Source organism: Capra hircus, chromosome 2, assembly GCF_001704415.2.
Source record: "Capra hircus breed San Clemente chromosome 2, ASM170441v1, whole genome shotgun sequence".
Classification (NCBI taxonomy): Eukaryota; Metazoa; Chordata; class Mammalia; order Artiodactyla; family Bovidae; genus Capra; species Capra hircus.
The window spans coordinates 23,126,887-23,148,262 of record NC_030809.1 but is presented as its reverse complement, the minus strand read 5'-3'; the positions used below and the strand labels follow the sequence as shown (position 1 = coordinate 23,148,262).

Sequence of the window (21,376 nt, the reverse complement as noted above, 5' to 3'; positions counted from 1 at the left end):
ACTTAGAAATACAAAGTTTGATCTACATTTACCTTCTGAATATCTCAAAAGCGTGTCTTGGTGCTGGTGGGATGTTGCACTTTGGTGTGGCTGACTGAGTGGGCCAGTATCCTGTTGTGAGCACCCGGACTGTGAGATCAACACCACCTAAAGATACCTGTGGCAAAGAGAAGAAATTGTCCCCCCGCCAAGTTAGCTAGGAGGTGCTATCTATTGCCAAGCCACTGTGAGAGTTACAGTTATCAAAGTAGTTATCTCTAGGTCCAACAGCCAGCAAATAAAACACATCTTCTTAAAAGTTAGACTCATCCAATGTTTTCCTAATTTTAACTATGGCAAATTTTATTGCTTAGGATGTTTGCTTAGTCTTACTGGTGTCACTGAAATGTACAAAGTTTGCGGCCTTTAAGATTTTTTCCAGATAAAATGCCAAGGGGTCATACCAGTATCATTTTAGACAAAATTCTAGAATAATACCTTTCATCTCAGTTTTTAAGTACTCCTGCCATCTTAATACAGAAACAACATATTTCTAACATTTCAACTAAACTGACCAAAACTTTCAGATTTTCACACATAGCTCACATTCTACCAATCTTTGCACAGGACGCTAGGCCCAGTTCTACACAGTAGGTGCTCTGTAACTAACTGCATAATGTTTGACTGCCTCTATAAAATACATGCTAGCATTACTGTCACAATGAGATTATTTTTTCCCTTTAAACAGATTTCTTAACAAGATAATTTTTAAAGAAAACAGTAACAAAGCACATCAACAGACATTATTAAAGGGGAAAAGCTCCAATACTCTGGCCACCTGATGCGAACAGCTGACTCACTGGAAAAGACCCTGATGCTGGCAAAGATTAAGGGCCAAAGGAGAAGGGGCAACAGAGGATGAAATGGTGGATAACATCACTAACTCAACGGACATGAGTTTAAGCAAATTCCAGGAGATAGTGGAGGACAGAGGAACCTGGAATGCTACCCTACATGAGGTCGAAAACAGTCAGCTGAACAACAACCACTGTTCAGCTTTATCATTAAGATTCACAGCTTGTTCCATTTTTATGTATCCTGAATGATTCAGTGAAATTTTTAAAACAGAAAAACAAGTTTATAAATATCAAGACGTATTCCACACTTAGATTTCTTCATAAATATCTCTTAAATGAGTTACTCCATTATAAAGAATTGAACCCAGAAACCTTAGATGACACATAGGAAAGATCACAGCAAAGATGCTTAGATGATGAATGGAAGAGGCCTGAGAACTATTTACACGTTTGCAAGCAGGGAAGGGGCGCCCAAATAACAATGTCTTTTATCTCTTTTTTCATATCCCCACATATCTTGCTCCCTAATCTTCCAAGTCTTTCTTCAAAAGGTCATATTTTAAAGGAGGCCTTCTCCGACCACTCTTCCTGGCTACGGTGATCCTCTACATCTCCTATCACCAGCTGAAGTGTTCTGTAGTTACTTGTTTACCATCAGGCCTCCCAGATTAGAAAGAGCTCCATCAAGGTAGGGATTCTTGTCTATTCTCTGCTGTATACCCAGTGCCTAGAACAATGCTTGGCACAGAAACAGTGAGCATACACACCGAGGAAACCAGAATTGAAAGAGACACATGTACCCCAATGTTCATCGCAGCACTGTTTATAATAGCCAGGACATGGAAACAACCTAGATGTCCATCAGCAGATGAATGGATAAGAAAGCTGTGGTACATATACACAATGGAGTATTACTCAGCCATTAAAAATACATTTGAATCAGTTCTAATGAGATGGATGAAACTGGAGCCGATTATACAGAGTGAAGTAAGCCAGAAAGAAAAACACCAATACACTATACTGACACATATATATATACGGAATTTAGAAAGATGGTAATGATGACCCTGTATGCGAGACAGCAAAAGAGACACAGATGTATAGAACGGACTTTTGGACTCTGAGGGAGAGGGAGAGGGTGGGATGATTTGGGAGAATGGCATTGAAACATGTATACTATCATGTAAGAAACGAAGTGCCAGTCTATGTTCGATACAGGATACAGGATGCTTGGGGCTGGTGCATGGGGATGATCCAGAGAGATGGTATGGGGTGGGAGGTGGGAGGGGGATTCAGGATTGGGAGCTTGTATATACCCGTGGTGGATTCATGTCAATGTACGGCAAAACCAATACAATACTGTAAAGTAAAATAAAGTAAAAATAAAAAAATAAATAAATAAAAAGAGAAAGAACCTCAAGAACTCTTGCTCTAATGGTTTGGACCTTTTATTTCTAGCTATTGTAATAATATTTTTAAGCCATTCAGCTTATTTGCAAAGACACTACATGACAGAGACAAGTACACAAAGACAAGGTACTGGAAAAGTCTCTGGATATAATTTGTTGATATAAATGAACAGAAATATGATAGCAAGGTGGTTTTCCTGTCCTTATCCCCATGAAAAAAGTAAAACACAGGAAATAATGCACAAATACTTAAAATTTCCTTCAGCATAATAAATATGACTTGTCTAAATAAAGTATACTACAAGTATTCAGAATTTTAAGAAAGTACTTGTTATATGACTTCTGAAAGTAAACAGAAGAGTCATTCTATTTCAACAGGTCAAGAACCTTTAAGATAGTAACAGAAATATCTGAGGATTGGTGACATTTTAAAAGGGCTCCAAGATTTCAGAAAGTTCAAGATTTGTTTTGATTACTCTGTCACTTTTCATCAAATCTTTCTAATGAAAATAAAGGCTTAGGAGACCTAAAGCTTAAGATTCTTAGTGAAACAATTACAAAATAGTGAGGAATTGCATGCAAATAATGGCTCTACAAAGTGGAAGCTGCAACAAGATCAGCAGATATATAACTCTGAGCATCTCGACAAGTACTCTACTTAAAGGGTTAACAAATTATGAAACGAATATTCCACCATAAAGTGCAGGATATATCTGAACAGTCAAAATGGAAGAATAGAAAATGCACAAATTTCATAGAAAGAAACAGAATCTGATAAAATGATTGCGTTGAACAATCCCAATGCAAAAGAATCAGTTCAGTTCAGTCCAGTCGCTCCGTAGTGTCAGACTCTTTGCGACCCCATGGACTGCAGCACGCCAGGCCTCCCTGTCCATCACCAACTGCTGGAGTCCACCCAAACCCATGTCCATTGAGTCGATGATGCCATCCAACCATCTCATCCTGTCATCCCCTTCTCCTCCTGCCCTCAATCTTTCCCAGCATCAGGATCTTTTCAAATGAGTCAGCTCTTTGCATCAGATGGCCAAAGTATTGGAGTTTCAGCTTCAACATCAGTCCTTCCCATGAATACCCAGGACTGATCTCCACAGAATGGTCAACAGTAAACAAAGATGGTAATTTTTCAATCAAAAGGCCTTCAACTATCACAGAAAAGGTACTTGGACACTTATAAAAAAACCTTAAGGTGAATGCAAAGTTGAAAAAGTTTAACAAAAAAGAAAAGAGAAAATTCTAAAGTTCATTATACCCCACTGAAATCTTTTCAAAAACTTCACTGGACTCAAAAGTCTTCCTGTAAGTGGCGGCGCACTGCCTTCTGGCAATCACAATACAAAAGCACACTCACAACACACCAGCGTCAGCGCTGCTCTACTCAGGTCACCCTTTACCAACCCTGAGGACGCCAGGCCCATTTATCCCCATCTTTCACATGGATAAGAGCAACGAGGTACAAAAAGCTCAGGGAACAATTATGAGACAGTACCATCCTAGGGTAAAGGAAAAGTACTAAAACTCAGTAAGCTTGCCTAGGGAGCTTCCCCGGAGGCTCAGCAGTAAAGAATCTGCCTGCCAATGCAGGAGATGCAGGTTCAATTGCTGGGTCAGGAAGATCCCCCGGAGAAGGAAATAGTAACCCACCCCAGTATTCTTTCCTGAGAAAATCCCATGGACAGAGGAGCCTGGCTGGCTAGAGTCCACAGGGTCACAAAGAGTTAGACACGACTGAGCGACTAAGCAACAAGAAGTTTGCCTAAGCCTGGTATTCTTTCCATAATCTATAACGGTTATAACAGCCAAGTAACTCTATTTATTAAATATTCAGTGCATTCCTTCAAGTAGGGAGGATAAACTAAGTTGTTTAAGAATGAGAATATATTTTAAGATTAGAAAAGTTAGGAAAACAGGTTATATGGGGTAAATAATTTTTAAAGCCCTCACAGACAATACATATGTTGTCTCTAATGACATTTAAAGAAACGACACCAGCAATTCAGTTATCTACATGGATGAAAATGCCTATTACAAAACACTGTATATAAAAACATTTACATAAGTAGAAATTAATGAAGAGTCTCACCCCAGTGGCCTGTAGATGTTGCCTGAACTCATCCATAGTTGTGTTTGAGATGCTCATATCCCTAAACATTCCTTCCAGTTTTGATGTGAATTGACATCCACATTCAGTCTGTAGAAGAAAAACACAAATATACACAAACAAATGATGGATTTTGTTATGAGGAAACATACAAACTCTTCCATGTTACTGCCATCCTTTCTAAATCTTTCTAATAGTTGCTTTATGCCTGTAGGCACCAACTTTAGTGGGATTAATAACCTACTTATTTCATTTTAAAATGCAAATTTCCAGACTCTCTCTGGGATTTCCATAAAGCCAACTGAAGGTGGGGCCCAGAACTCTCTGGTTTTAACAAGAAACACCCATATTAGGTGATATGGGTACAGGCGACCTATGGATCACACTCTGTGAGTCTGTCATACTCCATTTACTGCTTGCCTTGTACTAATCCTCCCTCAGACTGCCATAAACGTATCCGCTTCACCAAGAGAAATTTCAGTACACTGTGAACGTCCCAGAACTTGAACAAATCTCAATACAACTTTCTTACAAAAAAAAAAAAGAAAGAAAGAAACCCCAAGTCCCTCAAAATCTAGCTTTGTTCATTTACAAAAACAAATATTTTAAATCAATTATTTCCCAATTATTTGTTTGCTGGTGCTCAATTATGTGATAAACATTAGCTAAGGGCACTCCGTTCCATCTTAAATACACCTTACCTTTAACTTAGAAATCATATTTTTTTCAGAGTCATCAGAAACACTTTTATTTGTAAGAAGTCTCCTTGCCAAGTGTTGCTTATAATAACGTTCAAATACATCTTTTTCTTGCATAAACCTAAAAAGGACCATTGCCTTATCCAATATTGTTTCTACTTCTTGTTCTGTTAGCTGCAAATCAATCAGAAGACAATTTAACAATTACACAGCTTTAATTCTACAACAACAGCATCACAGTTCAGTTTTAAAACAACATTAATAACAAACATAAATATCTGGTTGACCAAGGTCAGAAAGGAGATCTAATGTGAGAAAATATGGCCCACTTCCTACAGCTCGCTCTTACATTCTGAACTAGTGCAACGTGAATCAGAAGTTGGAATGGAGCTCCACTCCCCAGTGGTCTAACTCTGAAAGGGAGAGGCTGATACACGGATGGATTAAAGGATGACTGAGAATAGCTGAAATGAAATTTTAATCACATAAGAGAATTTTACAGTGCTCTTGCATTATAAAACATATTGGACAAAATTTATATGAGCTCATTCAAAATTGAAATTGTTCAAAGAGAAGCATAACAATATGTTATATTTCCCAAAGCAAAAAGGTCTCTTGCCCCTAATCTTTTAAACAAGGGCAAGATGATACTGTGGCAGGTTGTATTCAGTTTATATTAAAAATTACGGAAGACTACTTAGATGTGTCTTTTCTATTCGATATCCTTGGTAATCTTCCTCTTGTTTCTCTGCTATTACTACCTACTTGCTGCTTTGCCCTTATGTCTCACAAATCCCAAGATGAAGTCAGCAAAACCAATTTACACATAATCCCAATCTGTTTATTCTGATTTTCTGCGCTATAGTGCACTTCCAAGATCCCACATATATTATAAACACTTGAAACTGAGTTTCCATATATGCTATCAAACTATTTTCTGATACTTATTCTAGACTAGGCCTTCAAATTCTTAACACTCAAGTACTATTGGATAGATAACCTCCAGAACCAGGTAAGAGTAAGCAATATTCTATGTGCAATGCATAGCTGTCTTCTAGTTTCTTATTATCTCTTATAACATACATAACCCTTACAATCTAAAGTTTATGGCTGTGTGGTTGTTTCTGATGCCAATGACACATTACATGAAATGTCAAAGTACTTTTGACCACTTCAAGCACTTAAAACAATCCTTTCAAATATCACAGTGCACATTTAAGCATAGCAAAAGTGAAAAGTCGAAGCGTCAGTCACTTAGTCTTGTCCAACTCTTTGTGACACCATGGACTGTAGCCTGCCAGGTTCCTTTGTCCATGGAATTCTCCATACAAGAAATCTGGAGTAGGTTGCCATTCCCTTCTCCAGAGGATCTTCCCAACCCAGGAATCAAACCTGGGTATTCCACAATGGAGGTAGATTCTTTACTTTCTGAGCCATCAAGGAAGCCCAAGCATAGCAAAAGACTGTTTAATTTTATATATACAAAATTGTCTAATCTTATATTTTATTTCCTAATGTTACATCTACAAATAAAACTTAATGTACTTTCAAATGCTTTAACACTTACCCCTTTGACTCCCTTTTTCAGCTTATCATCAATAAATAATGAGAGGTATTCAGGGGACCTGGAGTTGAGGTTGAGAAAATACTCAAAGTCACCCGCAATAGTCTGTTTAAAGAGCCTGTCGTTATTGAACGATTCCTGGAGGAAGCGATCAAACCTACTCTTCAGATCCAACAAGCCCTTCCAAATAAAAAAAGAAAAAAGAAACTTAGGATGCATGTTAATTTTTCTGTAAACAATACATGTGTAACTACACATTTATTTTTGACTTTGCTAGTAATAAATGTGTGCATTCAGTGTTAAACTTACAGATTCTACGTTGTTATTTTCAAGCCTATATCTAAGCCTGTATTAAAAACATCAGTGGTGAGAGAAGTATTCTATCTTCCATTTATGTATTACTCTACTGAAGGTGAAACAAAGATCCTTTTCACCGTTTCTCCCTACCTTCCTCTATCTTGACTGAATGGGTGTGCCTGAGAAAATCAGCTTTAAAAATACACACAGAGAAAGCTGACTGCTGATACTAAAACATGAAAAATTTGAGAGCATAATATATTCGTAGTACTGTTTGAAAGCAAAATATCTTGAAACAAAAAGTCACTAAAACATTATTTTTTCTAACACATGAGGGTATATAAACACTAAGGCATACAAAGAAGAAGAACGAACTTTCATTCTTGACACTATTTAAATAAGGTCTTCATCAGATAAGCTAATACATAAAAAGAAGTGGCTGAGTTTGGCTCCCTGATATAAACATACGTGCTTTCCAAAATTCCTGAAATATTTACGATAATTACACATATTAACCTACCACTGGAACAATTCAGTCAAAATACATACTACATCACTTTGTAAAAGTGATCTTTTTAGCATGACAAAATTACTTTATGATAAAGAGAATCTTCCGTATTTACTTACCTGGATATAGTCTACCGGATTCTTTCCTTCTCCTTCCTCAGAAACAAGGGCTTTACCTTGTTCCCTCAAATAGGAACTCATACACTCACACATCGTTTTCAAACCATTTGGCACACGACTAAATAACTTGTACATGCAAGCAAGGTCTGCAATCAGAACGAACACACAAATTGGCCACATTAAAGATTAAGAAAAAAAAAACCCTGAATATCTGCTCATGCTGATTTGTGATATTTAAAGAAGCTCCATTATGATAATTTGATGACCACATTAAAAAAACTACTAAAAACCAAAACTCCAGCAAAATAGGGGTGGGATGGGGGAAGCTAGTTAATGGTTGTTATTGCAACTTACAAAATATATCATACAGATGAGATACTAAGCATCAATAAATGGTTGTAGCAAGTTTTGGTTTGCATGGAAGAGATGTCCAAATAGCATAAGAAACAAAGTCACAAAAAAGGAAAACTGAACTTTTGGGTCCCTATGTAATTTATCCAATATAATTCTAATTTAGAAACTAGTAATACGACAAAACAACTATCAAAAGAATAACTTTAAATTTGGTATGTCCAATTAAAAAAATAAATGTGGTTTAACTGACAGTTAATGTAATAAAGTAGAACTTTAAAAACCAAGAAGTCTTACAGATATTTTGAAGCATGTCTATCTCAAAAGTTCAATGCCAATAGTGGCAAGAAATAAATTTCATTACACACCATGGTAAAATTCATGTGAAACTTACAGTATAAACTCCTATGTTTTAGTATTTTCCTTGGAGCAATCCCTAATATTTTTCAGGAGATGATCTAAGCCAATATCTGTATTTGAAAACATGGCTTATCTCACTACATTGTTTTTATTTAGAATGAAAACTCTAAACTGCCTTTTACAGAAATAAAAGGTGGAGTTAAGATACTGCTTTCCCGTATGTCTAATGCATCTCTGAAATAAGAACTTACTGGAAGAGTACAATGTCAAAACTTTACAATAATATAAAAAAAGGTTTTATAACTGAGAACTTTTAAAAATGGAGTTAGAACAGCACTTTCTAGATCAGGGGCTGTTTTCTGTAAAGCATCAGAGAGTAAATGTTTTAAACCATGGATCATATATGGTTTTTGTTCCAACTACTCAATGTTGCCACTGTAGCCAGAAAGAAGCCATGGCTAATACATAAATGAATGGTCATGACTGTACTCCAATGAAACTTGATTTATAGACACTGAGATCTAAAACTTATATAATTTTCATGTGTAACGAAATATTACTCTTTTGACTTTCTTTCCAGCCTAACTGGTAGTGGGCCAGATCTGACAGACAGGCTATAATTTGCCCACCTTGTCTGTATTTATAAGAGCAATTTAGATCCCAAAAATACATGGATGCAACTGTTATAAAAAGGGCTTCAAAATTTGTTTCAATGACTTTCAAAAGCCAAGTTTTTGGACAAAGTATTCTCATCAACAATATATGTCTAAAATAATCTACACAGAGCAAATCTTATAGTTTCTCACATTTGGTATAAATTATAACCAAGTTGCCCATGTTAAAAATAAATATTACAAATGCAACAGAAATTTATGGATATGTACTATAGTAAGCTTTTGTTATCAAATACCTCTAACAAAATAGTTTCCAATTTTGTCTTCTTTGTTCCTATGCTGTTATAGTTTTGTTTATATGTTGTATATTTAACTGTATATAAACAATAAAATTTCTTATATGTAATCCACTGTAAATAAATGGATGGCATAGTGGAGAAAGTGAAAGAGAAGAAAAATTATGTGGCAAGCAATTAAATATTATTTGTTTATACTGAAACAATAAAATGATACTATCTGAACTTAATTTCATAGCACCATATGCATTTCATTATCAATCCAACTAATCCTCCTCTCATGGTGGGAAAAAAAAACTTTCACTTTCTGATCTATAAGACATTTGGCTTCATAATGGTGAAGTTCCATCTCTGACATATTCTTGACATACTGTTCAAGAGCAGGTCCTAGCATAATGAAGACATTTTGCAATTAGGTTTCTAGTGGAAAGCCAGGAAAACTGAAGACATGATTTTTAAATTTAATTTAGCATCACAGAAAGCTGCTTACTTGCTGAGAACATTAAGCACTAAATAGAAACTATGGTAAGTGGCTATTCTGATACTCTATCATTTAGGTGCTTATTAAGCAGTTGCCACGTGTTAAGATATACTTAATAGCCTTTAACACAAGTCTCCATGCAGGCTACAGATACTATAATTTAGGTGTGCTCAATAATCTCTCCATCAAACATTTCCTAGCCTCTTAATCTTCAAACCCATTTAATCTCCCCACTCTTAGCCACCCCCACCAAACATGAATAAGAAGAAAGCATTAACTCAGTAACTAAACAATATATTAGAAAATTGATTCTCATCCTGTTTAAGTAAGGAAAATTGCTTTTCATAAAGTCCTAATCTGCCAGAGATCATTAAGATTGGGGTCATCAAACTATAGCCCATGGAACAAGTACAGGCCACTGCTTGTTACTATACAGTTCACAAAATAAGAATGCTTTTCACATTTTAAATGGTTAAAAATAAAAATCGAAGTTTTATAGGAATACAAGTTTATTCATTTATGTTACTGTCTATGCCTACTTTCTATTATAGCAGAGATGGGTAGTTTACTGAATGGTCCACACCCCTAAAATATTTCTTTTAGAAAAAAAATTTTGCCAATCCCTGACTTTGACAATGGGCATCCAGGAGTAGCTTATTTTGGAAAATATCCTTTAAAATGACTTTTGTTTTGCTTTTACAGAAAAACTTTATCGGAGGGTGTTTTAAAAAGTCACTTCTCTGCTTAATAAAGACAACAAATTTACATACAACTTTTCTGGAACTTAAAACGTATATAGAAACATAATCATCTAAAAATACAAGGCAAAGATTCCACTAGAGGAAGAATGGAACAACCTCTCTTCCCACCATCTTTCTTTTCCCTTCTCTTTAAAATTATTAACTTAAAAAACTGTTTCACTCTCTATGTAGGGAGTCAAGGTAGGGTCATAAGTCATAGACAGTATGTATTTCTTTTATAAGTATGTGGCTAAAATGTCGCTAAGACTTCACCCAGCACCACATTTACTTTTTAATACCATGTGCTCTGTGTGCTCGTCTGCTCAGTCGTGCCTGACTCTTTCCAACCCCACAGACAGTCCACCAGGATCCTCTGTCCGTGGGATCTTCCCTGACGCCGGGACTGAACCCACATCTCTTGTGTCCCCCACACTGGCAGGCAGATTCTTTACCATGAGCACTGCCTAGGAAGCCCTTTTAATACTGTATCAGTGACTTGGCAAGTCATAGTTTTAATGCAAAGCTTCAGAAATTAAGAATGAGGACATGACTGTTTTTCATAATTTGTCCCAGGGTATTCACCAAAAAGTATCACTTTAGAAAAATAAGGTAAATAGTCAAAAAGAGAGTAAATGTTAGTTTATCTCCAAAATGTTTACTTGTAAACAATACTTTCTCCTTTTTCAGTCTATAACTTAAGAGTTCCTCTAAAGACGTTGACATGCAAGACACGTAAATTTTTGCATTTTGGTACCCTTATCACAACCAACTCCCCAAAGGAATGCATACAAAAATTTAAGACTGGAACTTCAGACTGTGGAGAGTGTGGATGAAAAAAAGAGTCTAAATGCTCTGGCATATAAAAATAAAGTAAGGAGCAGGTCAGGAGCTCACCGGCCTCATGAACATTATCAGGCTCATCTTCTGGGTTAAGAAAAACACAAAGTGAGGAGACTAAAGAGAGAAAAAAGGAGCTATTCAATTCACTAGCAACATCTAGAAACCTTATTAAGTGTAAAGCTTTACCGTAAAATTCTATCAAAGTACCAACAGTGATAAAGTAATCAAACATAATGACTTCTTAAAAACTGATATTCATAATCTTCAACAGAAAAAAAAAAAAAAAAAACCGAGAACCTGGCAGACCTACAAGAATTTAATTGTTTTTCAATTGCTAACACTTACCTTCTGTCTTGCCATTTTTCAACATATGTACTAGCCCCGAATTCTCCATTTCTACTATAGTTTTCATGTGCTTGGAAATGAGTTCCCTCTCAACCACCTTTACAATCGGCTCTTCGGTTGATTTGTCAAGGCAGTGCATCACTCGTTCTATTTCTTCATTAATTCTAGCTTCTACTTTCTTTATATATACTGAAGCACTGTTTTCTGCTAGAAATTTCTGGCTTTCCATCTGCAAACAAAAAGCATGATTTTTTTTTCTTTTTTAAACAAAGCAGCAAAATGTGCTTCTGCTTTCAACTGGGTTTCTACAGTGTTTCTCATAAACCAAACTAAATATCCCAAGTACTATTAACATTTTATATACTGTCTATATATACTCCTATCATAAGCATGATATCCTTTAAAGCATTACATACAACTAAATTAATACATTATCCTTAAGTAGCATTTTTCAAACTTTGCCAGTGTATTCCGAATAGCAGAAAAAGCAAGCACATGCCAGTAAAACTTGAAACTACAGAATGAAGCATCTGACCCCAAGTGAGAGCGAAAAATTCTTCTTTGTTTTAATGTAAAATTATGCCTAAAAAGATTCATCCTATTTATCACACAGTTTTGCTGGCATACTGGAAGTTACTAAAGTCCTCCTGCCACCCTATTCCCACTCTCAAAGGAATATATATAAAGTCTGAGAAAGAGCTTTTCAATAACTATTAATCTTGTCTGCTAATACCAGTCTTACAGAGAAATCTCAGTAAGTTTTAAATGCTGACCCTACTAACTTTAACCTCATAGTAAAATTAACAAATATACCTAAGAATTACATAATATTAGACATGTTAATATAAATGATATACAAATTTAATAGTATTTTCCATTCTCTTAATAAAAAGTAGTCTGAAATAATTAAAGTTTTTAAGAATACACATTATCACACCAAACAAAAATCATGGTGAGACAACCACTTCACTATTACATTAATACATATATCACTGTAATATATTTTGGAAACTCAGAGGTTAAAGCGTCTGCCTCTAATACAGAAGACCTGGGTTCAATCCTTGGGTTGGGAAGATCCCCTGGAGAAGGAAATGGCAACCCACTCCAGTATTCTTGCCTGGAGAATCCCATGGACGGAGGAGCCTGGTGGGCTACAGTCCATGGGGTCGCAAAGAGTCGGACACGACTGAGCGACTTAACAATTTTCTACTTTATTTCTACACTGTAATGAAAGAAATTAAAACAAATGCAAATGTAAAAACACTGTCAAAAATATCCAGAACTAGTTGTTGCATTATTAGAAAATAAAGACTACATCACAAAATGTTTGTGATGTTTCCTACATCACAAAATTAGTATTTCATAAAGCATGGTTCAGGCTCACCAGTACAGGCCATAAAAATCTTCCTGATAGGTTACAAACTGACTTTTAAAAACCGTGGCGGGGGTGGTGGTAGCTGATGTGGGCAGCAGTGCGCAAGTATGGTTTTTTGTTTATTGTAAGTGACAGCAAAATTTCAGGAGTCCCACATTTATATGCATCCAATGGCTCTTAATGCTGGGAGGGACTGGGGGCAGGAGGAGAAGGGGACGACAGAGGATGAGGTGGCTGCATGGCATCACCGACTCGATGGGCGTGAGTCTGGGTGAACTCCGGGAGATGATGACAAATAAGGAGGCCTAGCATGCTGTGATTTATGGGGTCGCAGAGTCGGACACGACTGAGCCACTGAACTGAACTGAACTGAATGGCTCTTAAAAATGACCTACTGTAGAGTAACTGTAACTTTCTGCTTATTTTTAAAAAGCTTATTACTGAAATTGAACAGTAAAGTTTTAACTGAGTCTACTTCAGCAGTACTACAAAGCTCCTACTACAAACTGCTCAGATGGTTGAGGCTTTCAGGAAGAATAACCAATTACCATGACTCTGTAAAGACTGTCTCGTGTGTCACAGTACTCAGTCACTGTTATTTCATTACAAATCAGTACTAGTTTATCCTTACTTTTTTCAGTTGGTTTGGGGTTGTAGATACAGCTGCAAATTTGTATCTTATAATTTCCTCATCAATAGATTTTAAGACAAATATATGCACTATGGGATCATACCTATTATCTAATCTATATTTACTAGTAAATTACCAAAAGCCTGAATAATGAGACTTCATTGGTGATGTACTGCCTGTGAATTTATGGCAAATTACAGTAACATATAAATATTATAAAACGTAAGGTTATTCCTTAGATTATATGTTTTATAAACATATAAACATAAAATCTGTTAAAGATTTTTTTTTTTGGATGGGGACCATTTTTAAAGGTTTAATTAAATCCGTTAGCAGCACTGTTTCTGTTTTACGTTTTGTTTTTGGCAGAGAGGCACGTGGGATATCAGCTGCCTGGCCAGTGACTGAACCCACATCCCTGCACTGGAAGGCAAAGTCCTAATCACTGGACCATTAGGGAAATGCATATGCATATAGTTTTTAAAAATTATAAAACAACAAAATCCTATAAAGCAATTATCCTTCAATTAAAAACTAAAATTTTTAAAAATTATATGTCTAAGTCCAACCTCTTCAATTTATTTTCAATAAACTCGTTCACTGGAATATGAGCATGTAGGGTTGGTGTGCTGAAGGGTATAAAATTTGCACTCATTTCCCCAATGGGCCTCAGGACAATAAAGGTCAAAATGTTTAAATTAGTAACTATATATGGTAATCTTAAGAACATCTTCGGTTCAGTTCAGTTGCTCAGTCGTGTACGACTCTTTGCAACCCCAAGAATCGCAGCACGCCAGGCCTCCCTGTCCATCACCAACTCCCGGAGTTCACTCAGACTCACGTCCATCGAGTCAGTGATGCCATCCATCCACCTCATCCTCTGTCGTCCCCTTCTCCTCCTGCCCCCAATCCCTCCCAGCATCAGAGTCTTTTCCAATGAGTCAGCTCTTCGCATGAGGTGGCCAAAGTACTGGAGTTTCAGTTTTAGCATCATTCCATCCAAAGAAATCCCAGGGTTGATCTCCTTCAGAATGGACTGGTTGGAGCTCCTTGCAGTCCAAGGGACTCTCAGGAGTCTTCTCCAACACCACAGTTCAAAAGCATCAATTCTTCGGTGCTCAGCCTTCTTCACAGTCCAACTCTCACATCCATAATGACCACAGGAAAAACCATAGCCTTGACTAGATGGACCTTCGTCGGCAAAGTAATGTCTCTGCTTTTGAATACACTATCTAGGTTGGTCATAACTTTTCAGTATGTATTTATATCTTAAAAAAATAAATATATAAGTTATTTATATCTTATAACTGATTACCTGAAAAAACTCTGCAGACATTTCCAAAAAAGGAGCCTCAAAATCTTCTTCATAGACTGATCGTCCTTCGAGACCTAATATCATTAACATCTGGCAAGCATTTCTTATAGCGCCTCTGTCAAAAGAAGTTAAACCACTTGATAGTAGAAACACTTCAAGATTCACGTGAAACATGCAACAGAAGTAGCCAGAAAGACTTTCAGAACAACTTTAACAAAAGTGCTCAATCTCCCATAAGCAACCGATTTATACCATAAGGATTTAGAACAATTTTAATTGGAAAGCACACTGTATAGTTATTTATCTCAAGTTGTTCTCATGCTGTTGTAGCTTAGAATATGACTTAACAAAAGGGGTACAAGTTCTCCGTCGTTTTAGACCATGTTCGACATTTTTTTCTTCACATATATTAAAAATAAGTGCTAACCAAAAGCCCCTTCAAAAAAAGACAGAGACAAACATGGTATCAAACAGAAGAAAAAAAAAGAACAAAATGTCAGCATTAAAAAATACACAAAAAAATAAAAAAGACGATTAATGGTTGATTTGCTTCTTAAAGATATATTCAACAAAAGCTTAGGATGGTTTCTTCTAAAAACAAATGTGTGCTTTTCAGTTACAATCTAGCTAACTTTGCTAACTGTGATATAAGGTTTTTGAGTATTTTTATATAACATGCTGCTGCTAGACAAACTTAAGACAGTGAATCAATTCTCAAGATATAACCACTAGAAACTGAAACCCGAAGAGTAGAAAGACTGTCATACCGGTCTACGACTTCTCCTTTCCGCTCCCTGGCAATCATATCCAATAGTGTTTGCCGGAGATGATCCCTAATACACCCATAGCGTACAACTTGATCTCGGAAAATTATTAATCCCAAATTGTAGACATTCTCCACATTATTTTGTTGTACATATACACGGTCCTGCAGTTAAAATCATAATATAAACATTAGTACAACTCTTGTGTACATAAAAATAATCATTTTGCGTTACAAAAACAAAGGAAATAAAATTTCAAAAGTGGTCAATTTTCAAGTGAGAAACACTTCAGGCAGCATGGAATTTTCTAGTACCTCCCAAGTTACATAAAAGTTATTCATAGTTAAGTATTTACTATTTACAATGGCTACTGAAGCAATGGCGTTAGGTGAAGATCACCCATATACCATAAGTAAAACGGAGGAAAAAAGCACTCCACCCAGGGAGAGAGACAAGTCAGCATAAAGGAGAGAGGAGAAAGGTAGACAGCAGGCAGGCAGGTCTTCCCTTTTCCCCAAAGCCATACCCTGCGTGAACATGGTTCTTATTTTCCTAAATACTGTACCTGAAGGTGATACTCTTTAAATAAAATTGAGAGCTAAATGAAATCGAGATACATGTGACTTAAGTTGGCTGCTTATTGGTAAATGTTAAAAGTTCCTAAATGCTTACAACAGAGCAGCATTCAGTATTACATAATTCAAACACCCCTGGCTAATGCCAATTCGGATTATTTACTAGTAGGCAGTCATCTTAAAGTTCATACTAGCATGCTTACCAGTGTTTCACTTAATATAGCACAGATAATCCAAAATTATTGGTCACAGAAGTCTTGTTTTGTGAAATACTTAGAAATCTGTATTTACACCAAGATACACTGAAATAAAACTACTCTTTTTCATTCACAAAAGGATTAGTAACAGAATTCCATTCTGTTCTTAACCAGGATCTCTCTGGGCTTTGGTGGGTCTGCAAACTTCTGAAAATTTTTAAAATTATTTTGTGTTTGTTCATATTAATACGTAAGTATTTTGGAAAGAGTCCATAGCTTTCACCAGATTCTTAAAGGAATTTGTAATCCCCAAACAAGATCCACTAAACTCTATCTCTGAACTTTCAAAGAAACACTGTACTAAAAGCAATACCAAATAAAGTACAAGGTAAGTAAACATGAACAGAAGTTCTATCATATAGGCATTAAATGGTACTCATCTTTTTTTCCCCAATGGCAGGAATTTCTATTTTTTTAATGTAAAAATACAAATACACAAAATGCAAACATATAAAAATATTATAGCTGTACATAAAATATACATGTACTCATGACCTTTCTAACCAATTTTTATCTAATTTTTCATGAGTAGTATAGCCTCTCTTCACAAACACTATTCCTCCAACTTTCATTCATCTCAAACAATGATCCATTCGTAATTGCTACAAGGAAAGCTGCTGTTCTGTTAATCTTTGGTGCTCACTTTCTACATTTTATACCACATTTTTCAAACTGTGGTAGCAACTTCAGTTAAGTTTAAAATTTTCACCGGTGACTTCAATAAATTCCAGATTTCACACTTCTTTCCTTGAGATCTTAAATTCTAAGTTTCACCCTGTGCACATCCCTCTTTTTTTAACGGACTCACTTGTCCTGAAGCTTACTCATGATCTCCAGGTCCAACTCTCCCCCACCCTCCAGTATCATCCTGATTCTGGCTTACTTTTCAGCATAAAACAAAACGTATTCAATGAAAACTGACAAAAACCTAGTAATTCATAAAGCAATGAGAATTATCTTTATTATAAAAAGTCACTCCAATTAAAGCATAAATTATTTATAAATGTGTTTTTTTTTCAATTTTGAACATAAATTTCTATGGTACAGAATCTGGACTAAATACAGAATCACTCTTACCCAATGCCATCAAAACCAGTAACTGTTTAATTAAAGTGGTAAAACAGGAAAACCATTACCACATATACACACACACCACACCTGCACCTTAAACATTTTATTTTAAAACGTGCACGTTCACTAAGATCCTTTTATTTCACACGCGTGCTGTCATTCCAGGTCAATGCTGTCTTTCTCAAATATACTCATTCAATATAAATTGTCTAGCATTTCCACTTTCAGTTTTATTAAGGTGGATCATGACCAGAGACAACTGTGAAACAATCTAACTGTAAAAGGCCTTCTAAATTTTTATTTCCCACCCTAGACCTTTAAAGTACCAAATAACCCAATACTTAGCGATTTGCCTTTGTCAAGTCTTTCCAAAACATTCAATCTAGTCTGCCAAATGACAAACTGTATTGTTTTACACACTATCCTATTGACTGACACAATATAAAATTATGTAGAAACAGGAAGTACAAGTAGCGTAAGTAAGTTTGAAAACAAACACAACTGGCTCTCAGTAAGGAAAGCGCGACTGAAAAGAACAAGACAGAGAAGATACACTGAAAAGTAGTGGGACAGCACTGAGAGAACATCTATCAATCAGGCTTTTCACAGCTAGAGCAGAGAGTACTGGCACTTCTAACAGGTACTGTTAAGCTTCAATGCATTACATGCCTCTGTGACCAGCAGCACATCTTGTAGGAGATATATAACATACATATACATAATACATATTAGCAAATTTAACATATGCCTTCTAAAATACCTCTTTCTTAAACCAAATGTTTCTAATTTAGGCTAAGAGAAATGTCAAAGAACTATATTGGATTTTATTGGTTTTGGTGAAAGGCAATTACCTTTCAGAATTACAGAACAGAAGACACACCAATGTAACCTTCAGAATAAATTAGAAGTGTTAAAAGTGAAAAATTTTGGCTTTATTGTAGTTAATTTATATGCCATAAAAAATTCACTCATTGTGAGAGTATGGTTCAGTAATTCACAGTACATTTCTATACTGTGTAATCACTGCAATAACCCAGTTATAGAATATATTTCCATCACTCAAAAAATCCCTCCAGCCCTCTGGCATTAATCATCACTATCAGCACCTCTGCTTTTTCTATAGTTTCCTTTCCTGGACATTTCATAGAAGTGGAATCATATAATATGTTATCTTTTTGAGTCTGATTTTTTACTAAGCATAAGATTGCTAAGGTTCATTAATGTACCACATATTAGTATTTCATTCCTGTTCCGTGCTGAACAGTTTTCCACTGCATGGATATACATTTAGTTTACCCATTTATCAGCTAATGGATATCTGGGGCTGTTTCAGTTCACCAGTTGTTTCCAGTCTACTACAGGTAATGTTGCCATGCACACTTGGGTACAATCTTCTTGTAGGATGTATGCCTTCATTTTTATTTTTTTAATAGATTTCTATGAGCAGAAGTATTGGCCACATGGAAATAGCCAAATTGCTTTCTAAAGTGGACATATCAGTTACAGAATTCTTCTTAAGATGTCTGGCCCTACCATTAATGGCTGGAATGATTCTGAGTAAGTCATTTATCCACTCTGGTCCTGGGTAACACAAAGGGCTGGTAAAAATACTCCCTAAAACTCTGATTTCCTTTGAAGCTTAACTCTCTGATCAAGACTTAGCATATAGTAGGGATCGAGACATGTATCACTATTACTCCTTTCCTTTCTGTTATCAGGCTCCTCTGGCCTGGGTTTTTCCCCTCTCAATCCTAAACACAGTGATGCTATCATTCTATAACCAAATGGCCTATAGAACCTGCTATCTTGAGTCTTCTGGCAAAGAGACAGAAAGGGAGCCTGGTGCAGCTGATAAGCTCTTCAGGTATGTTGCATACAGAGACGAACAACACTTCAGAGTAAAAGAAGCCAGGTATAATGGGAACACATGGCTGGGGTATTCAAGGAAATCACACAAAATTTACATCCATGGAAAATGACTGAGGACAAAGGAAATACTGATGCTAAACCCTGTCTTTCAGTGTGAGGCTGTCAAGGTGTATATAATGATCATAATTAAATGGCATAATATTAAGAAAACCTGTTAACCCTGATTTTGACTATGGATATCAGAGAACTAACAAATAGAGAAAGAAAACCTGCAACTTGTGTGTGGCTACTTAAAATCAGTAATACCAAACGGTCATTTATATTGTTTGGTGCATGTGATTGATAGCCATCAAGCAAAATAAAAGCTACCCATGCACACATCTAGGTGTTTACATGTACATGAGCAATAATGCAGGATCACATTCACAATAAACTTGTGATCTGCACATGATAAATATGAAAATACTTCCTGAATGAACGTGCTAAATCTTTTTACTGTTTATTAAGCACTATCAGAAGGACTTCAGCCTGTGGGTACACAAGAGCATTTCGTAAGAGATTCTAATAGGAATCTTTGTTAAGAAATAAATGGCTAACTTTATGTTAATACAGTATCTATTTAGCTATAATCATTTAAATCACTGCAGGACTTTTTATTTTGTATGTGTGTCTATGTGATATTTAATTTGACCAAAATGTAATTTGTATGAGTTCAACTTCAGTCAGTTATCTACTAGAGAGATAAGCAGAGGTAGAAAGTTGGTGATTGCTTCTATTTGACTTTTTAAAGCCAAAATAAATGCCTTTTTAAGGCATTTTGAATTCGAAAATGTTCTGAAAAAATCCATGTTTCATCACTACTGAGATAAAACTACATTTAAATCTCTATGGTTCCCTCTCGGGAACTGCTATTCCTAGGCTAAGCAAACCTTTTCCCCTTAACTGTTGGCTTCACCGAGACACCTAATTCACCTCGATACCTAAATACCTAACTAATATATGAAAGGTCAAACTCAGAATGCAAAGTATTCTCAGATGGTCCAAGACACACTATCCAAAAAAAAAAAAAAAAATTTAGGAAAGCTAAATCTATGCAAAGTCAAGGAATGACTGTGTAAGTGGGCTAAACAGTTTCATGAGTAAGGGATAAATAAAAATAAAACAGTAACAAAAATTTGGTAATGAAGTTCAAAAAGTAACTCATACTACTTAATTTACCCACAAGAAATGGTTTGGGAAATATTTTAAATCAACAGTCATCATGTCATGAAAAAGCCAAGGAAAGAACAAATTTAAGCTCTTTCAGTATCATTGTTATCTAGTCTCATTGAACAATGTTTTCTTGTAAGATTAAATGGGTACTCAGGGAGCAAATTCTAACCTTTGAGTAATATTCAAGTCTGAAAACTTAGTACTACAAATATATATACAACATTCCTTTGCCTCAATTATAAAATTTAGGGCAGATCTTCATCATTTTTTTTGCTTCAAATTTCAGTAGTTCAGTACTTTCCATAACAACACTAAGGAACTAGGGGCAGTTATAGTTAATACTCATTTGTCTCCACTTCCCTGCTTGATCCCACTTATGACCAATGGCAGCTCTTTAGGCAAAGACCCCTTTTTGAATCGAAGCGGATAGCTCTGAAAGTTGGTTTATCAAGTACATTGTCAAGATGGTTAATAAAACTTAATTCTTCTCTCACTTTCACTCATTTTTCTTTCTCACATCTCAAGGCAGGATGACCTATAACTGCTTTCATTTATTTTTTTTTACAAGAGAATAGAAAAATAGGAATGTAAATCAGGTTAAAAATCTTTATAAATACTAAATATTTATCCTACTCATGAACTAGAGATAAATCCTGAAAAATTAAAATCATTTAAAAGAAAACACACACACAAGAAAATACCGCTGTAACAAGTTGCTACTGTAGGTTTG

General features: G+C 35.7%; 1 protein-coding gene across 2 annotated transcripts in view; it reads right to left on the bottom strand.

Annotated features, from left to right (window-relative positions):
* Positions 1 to 21,376, bottom strand: part of CUL3 (cullin 3) — a 107,556-nt gene that overhangs the window by 18,207 nt on the left and 67,973 nt on the right. For both annotated transcript variants that reach the window (XM_018058895.1, XM_018058897.1), the window contains 8 exons: positions 15,666 to 15,826; positions 14,899 to 15,013; positions 11,578 to 11,806; positions 7,551 to 7,696; positions 6,630 to 6,806; positions 5,066 to 5,236; positions 4,347 to 4,454; positions 33 to 157 (listed from right to left, as the gene is read on the bottom strand). In XM_018058895.1, the coding sequence (XP_017914384.1) occupies positions 33 to 157; positions 4,347 to 4,454; positions 5,066 to 5,236; positions 6,630 to 6,806; positions 7,551 to 7,696; positions 11,578 to 11,806; positions 14,899 to 15,013; positions 15,666 to 15,826 (1,232 nt within the window). The remainder of the gene's footprint in view (positions 1 to 32; positions 158 to 4,346; positions 4,455 to 5,065; positions 5,237 to 6,629; positions 6,807 to 7,550; positions 7,697 to 11,577; positions 11,807 to 14,898; positions 15,014 to 15,665; positions 15,827 to 21,376) is intronic.